At 45.5% G+C, this 20,670-nt stretch overlaps 1 protein-coding gene across 2 annotated transcripts; it reads right to left on the reverse strand.

The window, feature by feature from the left end:
- Nucleotides 1-353: 353 nt before the first annotated feature.
- Nucleotides 354-20,491, reverse strand: LOC138958432 (coilin-like). Of its 2 annotated transcripts, none has more exons than XM_070329583.1 (8): nt 20,260-20,491; nt 18,282-19,326; nt 17,781-17,957; nt 17,074-17,241; nt 2,508-2,555; nt 2,040-2,115; nt 1,283-1,338; nt 354-848 (listed from the first exon to the last, which is right to left on the reverse strand). In XM_070329583.1, the coding sequence occupies exons 1-8, from the start codon at nt 20,436-20,438 to the stop codon at nt 795-797; spliced, it is 1,803 nt and encodes a 600-aa protein (XP_070185684.1). In that variant the 5' UTR covers nt 20,439-20,491; the 3' UTR covers nt 354-794. The 2 variants fall into 2 exon arrangements, with proteins under 2 accessions (XP_070185684.1, XP_070185683.1); XM_070329582.1 differs by having other exon boundaries at nt 17,781-17,969.
- Nucleotides 20,492-20,670: the final 179 nt, after the last annotated feature.

A 20,670-nucleotide genomic window follows, 5' to 3' on the forward strand; every position in this document is an offset into this window, starting at 1 on the left:
TCTATCTTTCAAAAGCCAATTTATTAATTTTGTCGATACTCTTTAGCTTTAAATAATTCCTTTTGAAAAGAGCCTGGTTGAGGGGCATGTTCCAGATTTTAAATCTACAGCTATGAGTTGCGTGCAGGCATCTGTGTTTGTGTTTTAGTTACACTTACAGCCATCTCTGCTAACAGCAACCACACTTTCTCACAGAAGAAATTCAGCACTATGTTGCGCTCACTCCAGACTAACCTAATGAAGAGCAGTTATCGCACACACACACCATTTGTACATGCACCTGCAATATTCACACTCACTAAAAAATAATAGAGTATGCACTCCAGTCACATAAAAGTGTTCACCAAAGGTCAAAGTGTGGTCATTACATGTACTTTTATAAAAACCTGCTTAACAAACGTCAAAATGTCTGCAGAACAGCAACAACAAATAAAATAAATCAAAGATGTACATTTTTCCAGACAATGAAGCATTCATAAACACATCAAAACTGTATTCCTTTGCAACGATCAACAAGAACGCTTCAACGTCAACTCATACACTTGAAACTAAAGAAGAATGTAACAGTAATCAATAAGACTGCTAGGGCCATGAAAACAAGTATGCCTTAGTTATGATTCCAATCCTCCCCTCTTTTCATTCATAGAACAAACGCTCAAATACACCAGAGACAAACAGAATGATGATTAGAACTGGAAAGACATTCCATCTTAAATACACCGTAAATACTGCAATATCTTCTCAAAATCAAAGCAGTCTACATGATGCCAACGCAATCAGCCAGTGACAGAGAATCAGGAAGAAGTCATCAGCTTGGGCTCAAACATGGAAGAGAGTTCTATTTCGATCTGCAAATAAGAAATAGCATTTCAAAAATAAATTTATTTCTATATTATCGAAACTCATAGTTCATTCCAATGTGTTATCTCAAGTTTAAAAAAATGTATATAAAGGAAGATTAAATTCTGTCTAAAGGGAAGGAAATTAAAGAAAAATCAGCAATAGAACAGTTACATCAAAAACTACCCCTTATCAAAGAATCATGGTACGGAAAGCTTCTCCTTTGATAAGTGAACACTGTTTACTTTTCACATGTTAAAAATATCCGTTCAGGTAAAATTGGCCTGATGATCCCATCAGCACTGTGCTGACGGTAAAAAGTCACCACCACGTCCGGTCATGATTTGTTTCATCTTCATAAAATTAAGAGGAAAAAAGCTTAACGCATTGTAAGAATGCATGTACACATACAAACAATGCACAGACTTCGTATTATCCTTACTTCTTCCTCTTCACCTTCACCTTCGGGTAGATCAAACCTGCCTGGTGTCTTCTTCCCTAAAGAACAAGACAATTGTGTACATATAGTTTTAGCCACCAAGCTTCAATCTCTGTGAATATTTCAGCTGACAACACACAAGCAGAGGCACACTTATTTTCAGCACCTCCACACATGTAAAACTCCCATTTAGAAATAAGCTACAGCAGGCAACAAATAAATATGCTTGTGCACATGGCATCATATTCACAATATTTAAGATATAAATGTCCATCCTGCAAACTTGATCAATCATCATTATGTACCAATACCAATCCTGGAAATAATTCTGCTGGGTTTTATGGGCTGTGGAAGAGTTATATTCCTTAAAAGTGAAGCAAGCTAAGCCTTATTTAGTGACAAGTGGAGGCACGAGTTCATTCTGAGCTCGGATGTGCATGTTTTAAAAGAAAAAGGCTGTTTATCATGTCCCTGCTTGATATATTATTTTCTTTGAAACATGCAGATCACAGCTTATTATTCACTGTGATGTCAACAGCTTGTCTCCATGGGTAATTCCCACTGAACTATAAATAGCTCAGCTTGCCTCACCTTCAAGAAATATAACTCTTCCGCAGCTAATAAAAATCCTGTAAGCTATTTCCGAGCATTGTTTATTCTCCAGTTCTGCCCTCCTGCCACCACCCCTTACCCCATCTTCTTCCCTCCCCAAAAGATTTTTGTTTTCCTGTACACATGCAAATAAAGCTTCTTCAATTACCAGAAGAGAACTCGGTCTGCAGCACTTTGATAGTAACCACCTGGCTGGTTGCCTCGTACCCCAAAACCTCAGCTTCCTGCAAATGAGTAAAGGTCAATCATCATTCTATCCAATTCTATACAATTTCAAACGAACATAGAACTACAAAGTCCTGTTTGTGTGTTACTCTCATCACTTCCTCTGTTTTGGCATCATACTCAGTTATGTTTACAAATTAGCATATATATACCAATGCCAGCAAATTTCTGAACTAGTGTACTTAATTCTCAACATAGCAGAAAAATGCACACAAATGCATGCATACAGCAATACATTCCATAAATTCACCAGAAATTCAGCATGCCATCATTCAAAATTCCATGCCCATTAGGTCTGAGAGTTTAATTCAAATTGTCATCCTAATCATTACAAGGAAGAACTCACAAATGATGTAAAGCAGATTATTACTTTCACTTTTTTTCTTCATACCTTGTAGTCGGATATTCCAGGAGCATAGTTCTCCCCCAGCTCTAGCACCTGAAAGCATGTTAATGAATAGAACATGTACTACAGTCAAACAATAAAAGCATGAGAAGCATTTTCTAGAAATAAAAGGCTCAAGCTGCAAATGCTGACTGCAACCAACAGATGGCAGGATTCTTACATAATACATTGTATCAGCAAAAGCTTACTGCAGAATTTAGCCCATAGATCAATGGATCTCAAAATTTGTTTCATGTTCTAAATTGACACATTATCAGTTAGTACATTTTTCTAACAGGCACTTAAGCCTCGGTCATACAGGCGACTCAGTCGTTGCGATTCAGTCTTTGGCCGATCGCACATCACATCGTAGGCCATTGACCCGTCACACGATGAACGATAGACGAACGACTGGCGAACGATAACTCCACGCGAGTGGGGCGGAAGTGACGTGTCATAGTGAACACGGCAAATGCGCTTTGCGAGAGCAGACGCTAAATGTTCGAACGTCGCTCTACCTTTCTGAAAAAATCCTTTCAGCATTACGCCTTTGCAAGAAATAAAGTTCCCAGACAGCTGCAATTAATGTTTTCCGACCGCTGTACACGCCTAAAACGTCTCCTTTATATCTGAGTAAAAAACTGTTCTTCCAAAAAGTTTTGAATCGACGAAGAGACGCTGTACGCCACTGTCCGCCATTATTTTACGTCACGGCGTCAAGGCCGCAGCAACGCGTTCTGATTGGCTCTGTTGGCTCTGCCCCTGCGATTGACCGACGACTGGATCGCAGGAATAGAACATGTTCTAAACCTCAAAGCTACGAGGGAATCGCATGAGACTGAGTCGCAGACTTGTCGTAGCTGTTTTCTACGACTGAGTCGGCTGTGTGACAGGGTAAATCGCGCGACTCAGTCGCATGTGTGACAGCCCTCTTAATAGTCCAGGCATCTTAGCCACTTTAGTGAAGGGAACGTTGAAGTGACAATGACTAGGTTTAAAATGTCCCTTATCAGAAAGTTCAACCTCAGTCCTTTGATGTTTATTAAACACATTTTCATATAAAGTTGGCGCTTCATATGGAAAAGTGGCTTTGAAATTGACCCTAATCCTTCTTTGGGCTCTGTAAATGTCGTTTGGGGCTATGGTTGTAAAACGGTATCTACTGGTCACCCCAATGTATAAACTGAAAACTCTTTCTGCACCAGAACACACAGAAAGGATTGTATCTGCCTGATGTCTGATGCTTTTCAAAATCCCCAACCACTAACACCTTCAAAACGGACATTAACTGACACTGTTGTTTTTCCCTATATAATCCTTACTATTTTTCCGAGACGTCGTCCTGTTGTGTATTTAGCTTGCCACAACCTCATACATGGTCCTAAAAGTTAAAGTTGAAGAAAATACTAAAGATAAATGAACAAGCTGACGCAGTGTCATTCGCACCGTGAATCCCCCCATGGGAACATACTAAAGTCTGGTTCCAAATAGGCTCAATTTCCTTCTATTTCTTTGTATTTCTGCCTCGTAGGGGTGGGGGGGTTCAAACCAAAGGCACCTTTAAACCAAAATTCAAATCACACATCTTACAATACTAAGACACTCAGCAGTGAAAGGGTGTCTGCTGGTAAAATATTCCAAACAATCCTAAAAGTACTTCACTGCTAAACGTGCTTTTAAAAAGAGCCGTTATTTGTCCCTCTATAATCAGTATTGTGTTTTCTGCGAACATGTAGTCTATTTAGATGGTTGTCATGTGCACATGAGTTGCTAAAGCGTTTTCAGTTGGGCATATGTCGAAAAGCAAAGAATTAACCCTTTGAAAACCATCAGAACTGTCACACAAAAATAACATTTACCTATCTCACCAACTGACCAAACATAGGGCTTTTCCTTATGTATTATGTATTGTCGTGTTTTTTGTAGCATACTTGTGAAAACAGCCACCACTGTTGTAAATGATACTTTAAAGAGCATTATTTCATTTTTACAGTTGAAGGACAACCTGGACTGCCGTATATTACAGCTGTTTTACAATCAGCCAAAATTTTCTTAACAAACGTATGTTAAGAACAACTCCCATAGTGAAATTGAAGGAAAACAAAGTGAAAATCCCCCTGCCATAGAGGAGCTAAAGAATCAACAATAAACGACTGCATGGATAGCTTGATGCACGAATGCATTGCGGACATGTTTGTCTCCAACCAAGAGAAAGTTCCAAAAAATCCCTTTTGTGCTTCTTATTATACAGTGACGTCAAAGACAGCCTTTTCTGCTGTTCATACATTCAGGGGTTATGGTTACACTAAACGACGTAGTTGTAGCCATACTGCCATCCAGATTTATTTTTTCCTTCCGAGCAGTCACAGGGTGTTTGTGCTGTCTGCCAACCGTTAGATGACCCAGCCCAAGTCTGTTAACTCATTCGCTGCGCAGCTAAATTTCCCCTGTGTTCCCTGCCAACGCGCGATTTAGAGCCATTTTGAAAAAAATATTAAAAATCAACAACACAAGATAACCTTACATACCTTATGTTTTTGCAAAGTTTGAAACTTACTCTTTTAGAAAATACAGTGGTCGCCGGTTAATATGACCACTTTGGGACCGGGATAAAATGGTCATAATAAGCGGCTGGTCATATTAACCGATGTTAGATAAAACGACTTAAAAAAAATCGCAAAACGAATTTTTTTTTTGTAATTAATAATTGTAAGAAAATGTAACTCCTTCCTCACGCTGTCTTCATTCTTGAGAATGTTTGTCAAAAATCCTCTGTTGACGCCCAACTGTGCAGCACTCTCACGCATACTACAGGATGGTAGAGCTTTAAATTTGTCAATAAGTTCTAGCTTTTCCTGGGCTGTCCGATCTTGGCGTTTTCGTTTCGACAATGTTTCCTCTTGAATCAGACTGAAAGATTGGTTGGCTCGTGCTCTGTTTGCCAAAAAGAGAGAGAATAATGTTCGTGATCACTTTAGATTTATTCACGGGAAATAATGAAAAGATCGCACCCTTTTTTGCCTTTTTTATGACGCTCTGTCTCGGGGAAAAAAAGAGAGAGAATAATGATCGCGACATTAGAGATCACTGAGCACTGATCACTGATCACTTTAGTTTCATTCACGAAAAAGAAAGAAAATATCGCACGCCTTTTTGCCTTTTTCAAAAAATCGTATGTATTTTTTTCCCCCGAGTGATTTCAAACTGAAAAAGATGTGAACTTGTTGCCATTTTCTCGAAACAATGTGGCCATATTAAGCGGCGTTGTGGTCATATTAAGCGACTTTTTCTAATACATAACAAAGAAGGACAATTCCGGACCGGGTAAAATTGGTCATAATACGCGGCTGGTCATATTAACCGCGGTCATATTAACCGGCGACCACTGTATATGAAACATTTGAAAGTACATACCTTTTGTTGTCTTCATATCCACGCAAAATATCCAATTTGAAGCAAAACAAAAAAACTTTCTACGTCATGGGTTCATCATACACAATGTCATGATCGACACTTGCATTGCCCGAATCATCACCCAAATGATCGTCCATTGGCACAAAATCGTCACCAGAATCTAAAATATCATCTCCACTATCATCATCACTGAGGTCAAGATCAGAACCGTACTGAATAACACGTTCTAGCACTCTTTTCAAGTTACTACGTCTCAGCAGAACGATCCGCCATCTTGGAAAAGTCAAAACACGTGGGTCGCACACCGTCAACAAAATTTTTATTAATCCCAACAATTTAAGGGAAGGAACTGTTTACAGTGAATGGTACCACTGTAGACAGATAGAAGTTCATTGCAGGGGTTGTTTCCCTTGGTCAGCAGGACCGTTTACACCGTTAAAAATTCGTGATATCCGTCGGAACTCAAGTGCCGGCACGCAGCCAACGCTAAACACAGGTGTCGGAATTCCAGTTCCGACGCGCAGCGAATGAGTTAAGGGACCGTTTGACCGTTATAGAACGCGTCTTTTTGATTTTTTGGCACAGTTGGAAACGGTTGATTTTTATCCCTACCATTGTTTCCAAACATTATATAGGAATGTTTTGTGAACAACGGATAATAGCCGCTACTCGCATGTGTAGCAAAAGTGAGCGTACATACTCACCCTGGTCGTCCAGCCGTTGTCCGTTGCCCGTCTTTATCTGTCTGTACTGAACATTACCTTTGGATTTTTCTCGAACGCTATGAAGTGAAGAAACACCAAATGTTGCAAAATGTTGTATGACCCCAAGAGCTCAAAAAAGATACTTGAGAACCTTGACCTTACCTTAAGGTCAAGGTCACAGGGAGAATGAATGTGGTCTAAAAACTGCAAAATTTCACATTGTGCCAGTTTTCTGGAAAACAAATTAAAAACAGCGGGCTTAGTTTTGTATGGTATACAAGAAAAAGAAAGCCTTATCTTCTGATACCATTTTGGTTGACCTCGCTTCAATGTCAAGGTCAGAGGAGCCCTTCAAAGTTGAATTGTAGACATATATTTTAATGTGAGCTTGCCCCTTTAACTTTACTATGGACGATATCTCTTACAAACTTAAACACTGAGTGGGGCGTTTGTTAGAATTTCATAGTGAGCCACATCTGGTCACATATCGTTAGGGTCAAGGTCACATTGACCCCTATGAAAAATGTGACCAAGCCGGGTAAAGAAATCCATGTGTCTTGGTAAAAAATCTTAACAAAGCAAAGCCCATGCGACTCTCATGCTTGACCTTTGTCTTAAAGTGACCTTGACCTTCAGGTGACCTTGAAGGTGAAGGTCTAACAACTGAAGCTGGCAAGGACATTGTACACTATTAGAACTGGTTTACAGATTTTTCCTACCAAATTACACATGACCTTTGGCCAAGGTCAAGATCATCAAAGGTCACACATCACAAGGCTATCAATTCAAGACATAGGAAGCATAAACATACTTATTGGCACTTTCTACAAAGAGACATTGTCACTTTTAGTGATTCAATTGCCCGTTTCAGTCACATTTCATAAGGGGCAAAGTGACCTTGACCTTGATGATATGTGACTAAATGTGGCTCAATATCAGTATATAACATGTGCCCCACACAATTATGAAGTTTGAAAGATTTTTTTCATAGTTCAGGGTCAAGGTCACTTCAAAACATGTATACAATTCAACTTTGAAGGACTCCTGTGACCTTGACATTGAAGCGAGGTCAACCAAAATGGTATCAGAAGATAAGGCTTTCTTTTTCTTGTATACCATACAAAACTAAGCCCGCTGTTTTTAATTTGTTTTCCAGAAAACTGGCACAATGTGAAATTTTGCAGTTTTTAGACCACATTCATTCTCCCTGTGACCTTGACCTTAAGGTAAGGTCAAGGTTCTCAAGTATCTTTTTTGAGCTCTTGGGGTCATACAACATTTTGCAACATTTGGTGTTTCTTCACTTCATAGCGTTCGAGAAAAATCCAAAGGTAATGATTTGTACAGACAGATGAAGACGGGCAACGGACAACGGCTGTACGACCAGGGTGAGTATGTACGCTCACTTTTGCTACACATGCGAGTAGCGGCTATTATCCGTTGTTCACAAAACATTCCTATATAATGTTTGGAAACAATGGTAGGGATAAAAATCAACCGTTTCCAAATGTGCTAAAAAATCAAAAAGACGCGTTCTATAACGGTCAAACGGTCCCTTAACAGACTTGGGCGGGGTCGTCTGACGGTTGGCAGACAGCACAAACACCCTGTGACTGCTCGCAAGGAAAAAATAAATCTGGATGGCAGTATGGCTACAACTACGTCGTTTAGTGTAACCATAACCCCTGAATGTATGAACAGCAGAAAAGGCTGTCTTTGACGTCACTGTATAATAAGAAGCACAAAAGGGATTTTTTGGAACTTTCTCTTGGTTGGAGACAAACATGTCCGCAATGCATTCGTGCATCAAGCTATCCATGCAGTCGTTTATTGTTGATTCTTTAGCTCCTCTATGGCAGGGGGGTTTTCACTTTGTTTTCCTTCAATTTCACTATGGGAGTTGTTCTTAACATACGTTTGTTGAGAAAATTTTGGCTGATTGTAAAACAGCTGTAATATACGGCAGTCCAGGTTGTCCTTCAACTGTAAAAATGAAATAATGCTCTTTAAAGTATCATTTACAACAGTGGTGGCTGTTTTCACAAGTATGCTACAAAAAACACGACAATACATAATACATAAGGAAAAGCCCTATGTTTGGTCAGTTGGTGAGATAGGTAAATGTTATTTTTGTGTGACAGTTCTGATGGTTTTCAAAGGGCTAATTCTTTGCTTTTCGACATATGCCCAACTGAAAACGCTTTAGCAACTCATGTGCACATGACAACCATCTAAATAGACTACATGTTCGCAGAAAACACAATACTGATTATAGAGGGGAAAATAACGGCTCTTTTTAAAAGCACGTTTAGTAGTGAAGTACTTTTAGGATTGTTTGGAATTTTTTACCAGCAGACACCCTTTCACTGCTGACTGTCTTAGTATTGTAAGATGTGTGATTTGAATTTTGGTTTAAAGGTGCCTTTGGTTTGAACACCCCTACCCCTACGAGGCAGAAATACAAAGAAATAGAAGGAAATTGAGCCTATTTGGAACCAGACTTTAGTATGTTCCCATGGGGGGATTCACGGTGCGAATGACACTGCGTCAGCTTGTTCATTTATCTTTAGTATTTTCTTCAACTTTAACTTTTAGGACCATGTATGGGGTTGTGGCAAGCTAAATACACAACAGGACAACGTCTCGGAAAAATAGTAAGGATTATATAGGGAAAAACAACAGTGTCAGTTAATGTCCGTTTTGAAGGTGTTAGTGGTTGGGGATTTTGAAAAGCATCAGACATCAGGCAGATACAATCCTTTCTGCGTGTTCTGGTGCAGAAAGAGTTTTCAGTTTATACATTGGGGTGACCAGTAGATACCGTTTTACAACCATAGCCCCAAATGTAAGGCTTCTTTTTAAGCCTACTGTCTATATGATACTTACCGAGACAGTACTATTCTTGCACATTATCTATTATAGGCCGAAAAAATTGGACAAAACGCTGCGTGGGTACAATTATCTCCCATAACCATGCGCCACCGTGGATCCCAAGCACTGTCTGAGTGCTTCCCCCTTACAGGATGTAGGTGGCGCGTCCTCTTTCTTTATGAGCTGCAGACCCTCAAAAAGCCCATAACATATCAAGAGGGGAGGCGGGAGGGAAACTCTAATAGTACTGTCTCGGTAAGTATCATATAGACAGTAGGCTTAAAAAGAAGCCTTACAGTCAATATAACACTTACCTCGACAGTACTATTCTTGCACAGAATACCAGAGTGGTGTGAGGGTGATATGTAGAGTATTAAACTCCTTAATCAAAATCACTTAAATCCAAGGATTAAGATACCCAGGCAATTTTCGAACAGTACTACTGTAAAAGAAAATATACCCAAGAAAAATACCTTAGACTGACGTGACCATGCTGGCAACCACTGCTTTGGCAATGCCATACGACTGGTCAAGCCTGAGACTGGAAAAGTCTCGCATATAGTGGTTAATAAACGTGGCTGGAGTCTTCCAGAACGCGACCGCCATTATGCTTTGGAGCGAGGCACCCCGCACGTGCGCCAACGAGGAGCCGATAGCCCGAATCTCGTGTGCCCTGATGTCAGGGACCACATCCACTTGAGCATGAACATAAGCCTGTTTGATAAGCAAGGTCAGCCAACGAGCTAAAGTTTGTCTAGAAATATCCGATTGGTACTTCGGATTAAGCGAGACAAACAGTGACCGCTTAGAAGACCGAAAGCTACGTGTTCTATCCAGGTACACTCTAAGGGCACGTACTGGGCAGAGGAAGCGATCAGGGTCATCATGTTCAAGAGTGGGAGCCAAGGCTTGAATGACTACTGGTTTGGACAACTCCGAGGCATTCTGATTCTTGGCTCGAAAGTCTGGTAGGAAAGCCAACGTCACCTGATGTGTGGTGAACTCAATGTCAAATTCCAGGCCACTCAAAGCTTGAATACCACTGAGTCTACGGCAAGTGGCTAAAGCGATGAGGAACACAGTCTTAAAAGTCAGGAACTTGATACTAATGCCTGCCAGGGGTTCAAACTCCTTGCTACGCAGGAGTTTGAGAACCAGGAAGACATCCCACTTGGGAAATGAAACCCGAGGTTTAGACACCGCTGCATTGCTAATACCCGAAAGGACATTAGCAATGAGGGAGGAACTGATCAAGTGTTCAGGTCTGCGACCAGTAGCAGCCGCAATCGTGGAAGTGATGGCAGATTTGTATCCAAGAAGAGTCTTAGAAGAAAGACTCTTCTTTTGATACACTTCCACCAGGAAGTTGGCCAAGTCCTGTGTTGAGGGATAAAGCGGCTTTATCCCCTTGGACAAGGCGAAGGAGGCCCAAGCTCTCCAGCGTAAGTCATAGAGCTGATTAGTTGATCGCCTCTTAGCGTTCAAGGAAAACTCTACTGAACTCTTGTGCAATCCTAGTGCAAGCAGTTTGGAGCGCACAAGAGCCATGCGGTCAAGCACAGACTCTCTGGACGTGGATGAGGGAGGCCTGATCGAGGCTGGAGCAGACTTCCCCCGTCCAGATTCAGAGGTAGAGGGTCTACGTGGGTGAGACCGCGAAGATCTGGAAACCACGGAGCTGTTGGCCAGTAAGGCGCGACCAAAATCAGTCTTGGCCGTTCCTGCAGATACTTTGCCAGTACCCTCGGAATCAGAGATGTCGGGGGATAGGCGTAAGCATCGAGGAGCCTCCACGAGAGAGTGAATGCGTCCACGTGGAACGCATTCGTGTCTCGAAAGGGGCTGACGTACCTGGGAAGCCGAGCGCTGAATCGAGTTGCGAACAGATCGATCAGAGGACGGTCCCACCTTGCCCACAGACGCCGTAGAACGTTGTGAGCGATGGTCCATTCTGTGGGGAGAACCTGATCGCCCCGACTGAGAATGTCGGCCAGGGCGTTCAGTTTCCCCGGAACGAATTGGACTGACATCCGGACCTGATTGGTCTGGCACCAGAGCAGAATCTCCTCCGCTAACAGGGAGAGGGACCGAGAATTGGTGCCCCCCTGGTGGCGAAGGTAAGCTAGGCATGTGGTGTTGTCCCCGTGGACCAACACATCCTGATCCCGAATCAGGAGGCGAAACTCCAGCAGAGCCCGACGAACCGCCTCCAACTCTAGAAAGTTGATGTGTAGGAGGGACTCCTCCTGGGTCCAGACCCCCTGGGCCTCGTGCAGGTCCAGGTGGGCCCCCCAACCCCGCGTAGAAGCGTCGGTGTACAGGAAGAGAGACGGCCGTCTCGGTTGGATAGGCACCGCAGAGTTGAGCCAGATCGGGTCCAGCCATTGGACTACAGCCTCGTGAAACCAAGGCCCGATCTGGACCAACTCGGTGTAATCGAGAGGCCTGGAAGTCCGATCTGCTACTGCCCGTTGCAGGGGACGTTTGTGTAGCCTTGCAAGGGGCAGCAGCAGAGCGACAGACTCCATGGAACCCAACAGTTCCGCCAGCCGCCTGTGAGGAACAGCGCGGCAAGCCTGAATGGAGAGGATCTTTCGCCTCAGGGAGAGGATTCTGTCCGGGGAGGGAGACACAGTGTAAAGCACTGTGTCGAACGCCATCCCCAAGTAGCAAAACTGCTGGGCTGGCACGAGGTCTGACTTGTGCCACTGTATCTGGAACCCCAAAGCATGGGTCCGTTCCAGGACCTGCCGGGTGTGTTGGAGGCATTGATCGCGAGACTGGGCCAGGGTGAGCCAATCGTCCAAATATTGACGCAGACGCACACCCTGAGCTCTGACCAACGCCGCCAGCTCCTTGACCACCTTTGTAAAAATCAGCGGGGCCAAGGACAGGCCGAATGGGAGGGCCCGAAACTCGAACACTGTGCCCTCCCAAACAAACCGGAGCAGATGTCGGTACCCCGGGGCCACCAGGATGTGGAAGTAAGCATCCTGGAGGTCCACAGACGTGGCCCAATCGTTTGGCCGGATGGCCAACCGGACCGACGAAGGGGTTTCCATCTTGAACTTGCACCTGCGAAGGTACAAGTTCAAGGTGGAGAGGTCCAACACCGGCCTGAACCTGCCGTCCTTTTTGGGGACGGTGAACAGGCGGGAGTAGAACCCCGGAGAAGGCTGAGAAAGGGGGTAGACAGCCTTCTTCTCGACCAACGAGTTCACCTCGTCTTGAAGAGCCTGCCATCTGGCAGGGTCTCGAGGAGGGGGGAACGTCAAAGGTAGAGCGGACAATGGAGGTTGTGACGACAGCGGTAGAGAAAACCCCGACCCCACCACCCTCAAGATAAACTGGTTGGAGACCAGTCTGCCCCACATGTCGCGGGCCCGAAAAAGGGAACCGACGGACGAAAGAGGGGCAACTTGAGGGGGCGTCAACGTAGGGCCGGGACTCACTGAAAATTCTGCTGGCGGGCAGGCGCAGGCTTGCGACCACCCCCCTGGTGGTGCTGCTTACCCTTACCTGTCTGAGCACCCTTCTTCTTACGCTTGGGAGCACGAGAAGCCGGGGCCGCAGGGGGGAACGCGACAGGCGCCTGAGAGGAGGAAGAAGGAGGCAGTGAAACTGGCTTCTTCTTCTTCTTCTTCTGAGGCTGGGAGCTGGAGGTGACTGTAGCACTTCTCTTACTCCCCGCCGACGTCGCCGAAGCAGCGAGGCCAACCATCAGAGAATCAGTGTTCCTCTGGCGTGTGGACTCCACCACAGAACGGACAGTGCCCGGATGAAAAAGGGAAGAAGGCTGAGGAAACGTGTTCCTCAGACTCTTCCTCATATCCGGAGGCACTAAAGAAGTAGCCAGAAAATGATCACGGAACAGGGCCAACAAGTGGACCCGTGTTCCAATGGCCAATTCTGCCGCAGTCGTCACGCACGATCGCACGGCATGCAAAGCCCGATCCACTCGAACCGTGTCAAGGACCCGAGTGGAATCGGACTCTGCCCGATCGGGAGGGTCCAACAGTGTGGACAGCGTGCTCATCCATGTCAAGGCCTGTGATTGGGCCTCGACAATGGAAGAAACGGTGGCCTCAAGATTGTGGAACGAAGCAGAGCTCAGTTCCACCTTCTTGACCGAAGGCACCTCCCCAACGAACACATCACCGTCAGCCCCACCCTGAACACTCGAAGTCTGGAAAGGGAGAGTTCGAGAGTCAAAGGGAAAAGGGAGGGACGAAACAGATTGGACACGAGGAAACAGTGGAGGTGCGCCTCCCGAAGGAAAGCACGGCACTGAATCCGCGTCCTCCCGAGGAACATAGGTCGCGTTCGCACGTGAATCTGTACTCCTCAGGCGATGTGCTGCCGCTTCCACCGTGGCACTAAGACTAGGGTGGAACGCGAATTGCTGGCGGCCGGATCGTTCATAAAACGAGCCGCCGGCAGACGCGGCGTGTGCCTCCCGCGCCCGGGCCGAAGCGGACTCCAAGGACGAGAGGGCGTCGGAGGGAAGGACGTCCTGAAACTGTTCAAACGTCCTTCTAGCTGTGCGAGGGAGAGCCTCCTGCCTCTCGTCCTCAGACTCCACGTCCTGTGTGTCAACCGAAGGGTTGGGAACACTAGACGACAGACGCTTAAGAGAGGCATCCGTGGCGTCAAGACGCCGCGTGATGTCTGTCATGTACTGTTGGAAAGTACGAAGCATAGCTTCGGAAGTTCCATCAGAAACCGGCAAGGGTAGAGGATCAGTGTTAACCTCAGGGCGACCCTGATCCTCCTCCCCATCGTCCTCTGACTCACTCTCCTCTTCACTTCCCGACAACTCCTCAACAGCAGGAGTGTAGGAAGCTTGAGGGGGAGGAGCCGAAAGTGATGAAGTAGACTGTGACGAAACGCCCACTGAAGCAAGAGGCCGCGAAGACCCCTGCCCCAAAGACGAAACGTCTCCAGCAGCCGAAGGGAGAGAACAACAAAAACCCTGCGACTGTTGGGTCAGTCCAGCCAACGAACCCCCGCCATTTATAGACTGAACAGGGACCCATCGGGTCTGATCAGAAAAGAAATGGTCCGGTCCGGTCGGGGGTGCCGATCCGGTCCGGTCGGGTGGTCCGGTGTTCCGGTGGTCCGGTCCGGTCCGGTCGAGTGGTCCGGTGTTCCGGTGGTCCGGTCCGGTCCGGTGGTCCGGTCCGGTCCCGTACCATCCGGAGGTCCCGTTCGGCACAGAACCATCCGTACCCACAAAAGTGTTCGGGTGGTTCGGTCCGGACGTGGAAACACCGTACCATCCGGACCCGTAGGTCCGGTGGTCCGGTGTGTTCCGGTTCGGTGCCAGACCACCCGGACCAACAGAGGTGGTCGGGTGGTCCGGTCCCGACCGGACCACTGGTCCCGTACCGTACCATCCGGACCCGTAGGTCCGGTGGTCCGGTGTGTCCCGGTTCGGTGCCAGACCACCCGGACCAACAGAGGTGGTCGGGTGGTCCGGTCCCGACCGGACCACTGGTCCCGTACCGTACCATCCGGACCCGTAGGTCCGGGGGTCCGGCAAGGGCCAGAGGTACTGTCCCGCACCGGACCCTAAGGTCCGGTACGGTCCCGTACCATGGGTCCCGTCCGGACCAAACCCGGAGGTCAAGTCCAGTCGGGACCCGTGGGTCCGGTTCGATCCCGACCCGTAAGCCTGGACCGTTCCGGACCCTTGGTCCGGACCATCCGTCACCCGAACACCAGACGCTAAGGAATGGCGTGGGGTCAAGACGGTCCGGTCGGAGGTGTCGGTTTGAGCAACAGAAACAATGTTCCCGTCGCCCTGACCATTCGACAGAAGTACCACGTTCTGTCGAACACCTCCACGTCCAGTAACTAGTCGGCCGGAGCGTTTCATAGAGGGACAGCCACCAGTCACACGGACGTCAGAGGGAACCGTAGTAGCAGTGGTCGTAGGCACGATGCCTGAAACCCCTGCCCCCACAGGACCGCCCTGAACGGGGTCAATTCGCATCCCAACCCCAGCGGGGAGGGAATTCATAGACCCCGTCATCTCCTCCGATCTCCCCCCCCATGAGTCCGAGACTACTGTCGAAACAGCAGTAGACGACCCAGCGAGGGAGTTCAGAGGAGGACCCGTGTCCCTCCTGGCTTCCACAGCGGTGGAAACCGAGGAGGGCACGGGAGAGGCACCGGAAAAGAAAGAAGTCGAAACCTGAGTCTCTCCCGTAGCCCCTAGATCAGATTCACCAACCCCCAAAGAGGGTTGGGAATCGACCCGCCCCCGGATTCGAGCCAGGGAGGAGAAGGAAACCTTCCCCCCAGGCTTGAAACCGGGAGGAGCTGAAGCCTGAGACTGAGGGCCGGACAACGGCGTCGAAGGGGGGGAAGCGTGTTCCACGGAAGGAGAAGGAGAAAGACGCTTTTTCTTTCCCCTCGACCTTCCCCGAACCTTCGACGGCGCAGCCCCGCCCGAAGTCCCAGGTTCAAGCCCAGCCTGTTTGAGCAAGCTCGCATTGAGCTTGCTCAAACAGGCTTTCTCCGCCCTCCCTCGCCGCAAACGCAAAGCGTTTGGGGAGGGAGAGTCGGAGCGCCGAAAGGTCCCCCTGTCCGTGCGCAAAACATGACGCTGTGCGCCCGGAGAAGGGTTGCCCCCGGCAGACTCTGGTTCCGTAGAACCAGAGCCCAAAACAAGACGAGACATCCTACCTCGCCCTGTACGTACCCTTAAAAAATCGAGAATTAACAAAATTCAAAGAAAATTAGGTCAATACTCAAGTGAATGAGGCGAAACGAGAAGCAGACGACCGGTCACCACGAAGTAGGACGGTAGGCACGCCGAGTCCGCCACACAACAACGGAGGCACAAGTTGGAAGAAAAACAACGTAGCCTCAAGCCAGAAGTGGAATAACACACAAAAATCCAACAGGTGGTAATCCACACAGAAAAGAAGACTCTAGAATCCAAAATAATCCGGGAGCGCAGCAGAAACACAGCCTACTGTCACGCGCGAAAAAAGAAAGAGGACGCGCCACCTACATCCTGTAAGGGGGAAGCACTCAGACAGTGCTTGGGATCCACGGTGGCGCATGGTTATGGGAGATAATTGTACCCACGCAGCGTTTTGTCCAATTTTTTCGGCCTATAATAGATAATGTGCAAGAATAGTACTGTCGAGGTAAGTGTTATATTGACCGACATTTACAGAGCCCAAAGAAGGATAAGGGTCAATTTCAAAGCCACTTTTCCATATGAAGCGCCAACTTTATATGAAAATGTGTTTAATAAACATCAAAGGACTGAGGTTGAACTTTCTGATAAGGGACATTTTAAACCTAGTCATTGTCACTTCAACGTTGTTCTCTAATATGCTTGGACTATAAGGTAAAGAACCTAGTGCAACATGACACACTTAGACGAAGACAGACTTATGGGCAGAATTGTACCTGCTTATATATATATCTAAAAAGACAGCAGTCTGCAAACATACCCCTAGTGTTAATATATAAGCCCTTTAAGGCTTCAAAAACATATCATTCAGACCTCCCCCACCCCCCCCAAATCAAAATTGGCAAATCGTAGGCAACATCAAATTATTTACTTTATATGCAATTTTATCTCCCACTTTTGGAGCAGCAGTAAGGTCAGGGAAGAGTGAGTAATCTCGGTGAAGTGGGGTCACTGTCACTACCATCTCTCCGTTGTCCCTCTTTGGTTCCTGGTTGGATTGGCCCTCGTTGTTGCCGTTGGTTTGGGGCTGTGATATGTTCTGTTGGGATTCCAGGAAAAAAAAGCAGGTTTGCATAACCAAAAGAACCCAAGAAAATGTATCAACAGAATGGAGGGTTCATGCATGTACAACTGGGCAAATGTAGGCAGATGATAAAAGTCTTACATGAATCACTTAACAAATTCAACAAAAGCCTCACACACACACACACACCAGTTGCGGATTTAGGGGGGGCTAAGGGGACCCGGGCCCCCCCTTCAGGGAATAAAAAAAAAGAGAGAGAGAGAGAGAGAGATGATTAAATGACAGTTTCTGAGCTCAGGTGGCCCTAAATTGCTGCATTTTGCTTCCTTGAGAAAAATAAAATTCCGGACCCCCCAGCATCAATAAGGGCGCTCTGCGCCTTTAAGTTTGTGCAAAAAAGTTTGGGTGGGCCCCCCCTTCCTTAAGATCCTGGATCCGCCCTTGCACACACACGATAAGTTAAGGCAAAAACTGGATCAAGACTTTTTTCATGCCTAACATGGACTAACATGCCATGGTTGTACATGTTATTACAACAAGCAATTAACTTTTACCTGCACAATGGTGGACTTATTGGTGCAGACTGTGTTCAGCTGCTTTTGTTTGCTGAGTTCACGGGGTGGTGTTCCACTGTTGTCTATTTCTCCATACGCAGGAGTCCTCGTGTAGACCATGGCTCCATTGGCTAGGCGTCTGGATTTCACATAGGGAGGCATCTGCTCTCCGCGTTCCTGAGGTGACATCTTCAGGTGGTCAGATTGTGCAGTGCAAGCATAATAACAGTTGTGAATATTACTTTGCATACTACAACTACAGGTCCCATTTTATATTTTAATCAAACATTCCACAAGTTCATTTTACCCACAAGAGTTCTTGAAATCCTACACATATTTATAATACACCAGAGAAAGCAATAATTATTATCCTGCCCGACCCACACATCCCGGAGTGCTTGCAGCAACACACTAGAGACACATTTACAATTACATTAGACTAGTTAATCTCCAGTTTACAAATCCAGTCTTTATTCTAATTTACAAAGAACAAGTGTTTACCTGATGATGGTCTGTGTAGTGATACTGCTCAGGCAATGCTGATTTGGCATATGCTGCTGACTTTTTGTTTTTATTCCGCCTCTCATCCTTCCCCTTTCCTTGATAGTGTTGGTTAGTGTGCAAGTTCTCCTCACCATTTATAGCTTCACTGCTTTGCTCATAAGTAAAACTGCTCATGTCACTGTAATTGTTCAAATCCACACTCGCATCACCACCCAGACACGAGGCATCACCTGCATTGTTCACCGCCCCTGCTACTTGAAGGGTACCTGAAGTGAACGGCTCATTTGCACTGCTTCCTTTTGTTAAACTGGCCAGTTCGCTACCAGCATTTGCAATTGTTCCAGATACACTATTTGCTTCGTTGTCAACGCTCATCATGGCACAATCCTCGTCAGAGGAGAACACTATTTTCTTGCTTTTAGGTTGGTTCCATTTAGGCAGACGCAGAGGGGCTGGACTGGGATTAATAACAGCCTTGTTCCTGCCGCTAGTGCTGTCATCTTTACACTCATCTTCCTGTGTTGTTTTCTTTTTCTTTCTTCTCCTTCTCTTCTTCTTTTCACCGGCTGATGCATCAGCAAAAGACGAATTGTCTAGCATGGGTTCTGTTACTTTTACAGACCCTGAACCGTCCTTTAGCTCATCACCTTCCCCTGCTATTTCTTGATGTCCACTTTTGTACTCAGTTTCGATTAAACCCCTCTTGGTCGTGTTCTTTTCCTTGATGATCTCTTTTTCACTGTGTTTGTCTGCTTTGGAAGAATGAGCTACATTTGCCAGGCACAAACTGTCGTCATCAGAAGCATCGCTGTCTTCTCGTTTCCTTTTTTCTTTCTTGTGCTTCTTGCTCTTCTTTTTCTCGGTTGGTTCTGAGGCATACAGGTCATCACCAGCTTCCTCTGCTGTGCGTATTGAAATGCACTCTGAGACAGATGAATCTCCATTGTCATCTCTCTGCTTCCTTTTTCGACGCTTCCTTTTTCGATGCTTCGCAGATAGTGTTGATGACCTGTGTGCAGATTCGCTGCTCCATTCCTTGAATCTGAAGAATAAGGTCACAATATATACTGAATGGGTTATCATACAGTGAAAATTTGATAATGCACAATATCTCTGTCTGTCAGCTGCAGTTTTATCAGTTTATGAGAGCGATTGGGGCTGGGGGGTGTATCTCACAACAGCTAGTATGTACTGGGGAGATTATTCTTGTGTTACTCCTTTTAATGCTGAGTACAGTTCACGTACGTGAATATACCTACCCACATACGCTGATTAACAATAACACAGACACCCTAGCTTTTGGCAGCTTTGCTTCTTTTACAACAGAAGTCCATAAAAAGATGAGAAAAGTCTACAAACTGACATCTTAGCGTATAAAATCATGATTCATCATGTTGGTAATGTTGAACTTTAACGTTCCAGGGCGGTTTTCTACTACAATTTAAGGCTCTAATTTTGCAGAAACTGCTTTTGTAAGCATAACAAGTCATTTTAGATACCTTGGAAGTTACTGAATGAACTGTATAGATCTATGCCTTTCATTTCATAACCCCACTAACTGATCTCCTTAGAAATAGGAAAAAAGGCTAGGATCCAAAAATTCCTACCATTAAAATTTTTTAAATTCTGGGGCTGCGCTCTCTCGTTTTCGTTGCGACGATAATCTAAATAGGTTCCTGCAATGTACCGATCCTGATCCTGATTTAGTATTACCAGTACCACATGAGTTTTAGAAGGAAACCATCGGCTTAATTTTGGAATAAAAATTAGACTATATTCTTAGGTTTGATCAAACTCAAAGAGACTTGCATTTAAATGATTTATAAATTAAAGAAAATGGCAACAAAAAAAAGAAGTCAATAGTGCCACTGGATTGTGGTCTCTGAATTTACAACGCTTATTTCAACATTACCCATGTCTTTTATAGAACACTAGTTGCTCTGGACATTAATTCCCTAGTAGCAGTCAAACTTACGGTATTTCGACGTACTCCACGTGCAGAGCATCATTGTCTCTCAGCAGTTCACACGATTCATCAGGAGGTAAAACACAACCGTCAAGCAACAGATTCGTAACTGTGACGTTTCTGCATTGCTGTTGAATTCTTTCCTGGATGTCAACTATACATGGACATTTCCTGACGTCAACAAACATCCAGAAAGGTTGTGTGTTGTCCAACAGAATTTTTATTCTGCACTTGCCCGCCATGTTTCTTTCGATTTAAAACATCTGTTTACCGTAACTGTACACAATTTACAAAATAAGGTAATTGTGCAGATTCCAGTTCGTCGTGTGGGTTTGCTAACGAATATCATACAATTCTGCTTAACTTTCCTCAGAAACATTACTATATTGATTTATGTATTTTATAAGCTTTGGTACTTGT

Source organism: Littorina saxatilis, linkage group LG2 (assembly GCF_037325665.1).
Source record: "Littorina saxatilis isolate snail1 linkage group LG2, US_GU_Lsax_2.0, whole genome shotgun sequence".
NCBI lineage: Eukaryota > Metazoa > Mollusca > Gastropoda > Littorinimorpha > Littorinidae > Littorina > Littorina saxatilis.

Bases quoted from the DNA above. Each gene is read 5' to 3' on its own strand.
- LOC138958432 (XM_070329582.1), bottom strand. From the start codon at position 20,438: ATGTTTGTTGACGTCAGGAAATGTCCATGTATAGTTGACATCCAGGAA. The intron at 2,116-2,507 runs GTATGAAGAAAA...ACTCATTTGCAG, and splicing joins CTGGAATATCCGACTACAAG to GAAGCTGAGGTTTTGGGGTA. The intron at 849-1,282 runs GTAAGGATAATA...TCTTATTTGCAG, and splicing joins GTGAAGGTGAAGAGGAAGAA to ATCGAAATAGAACTCTCTTC.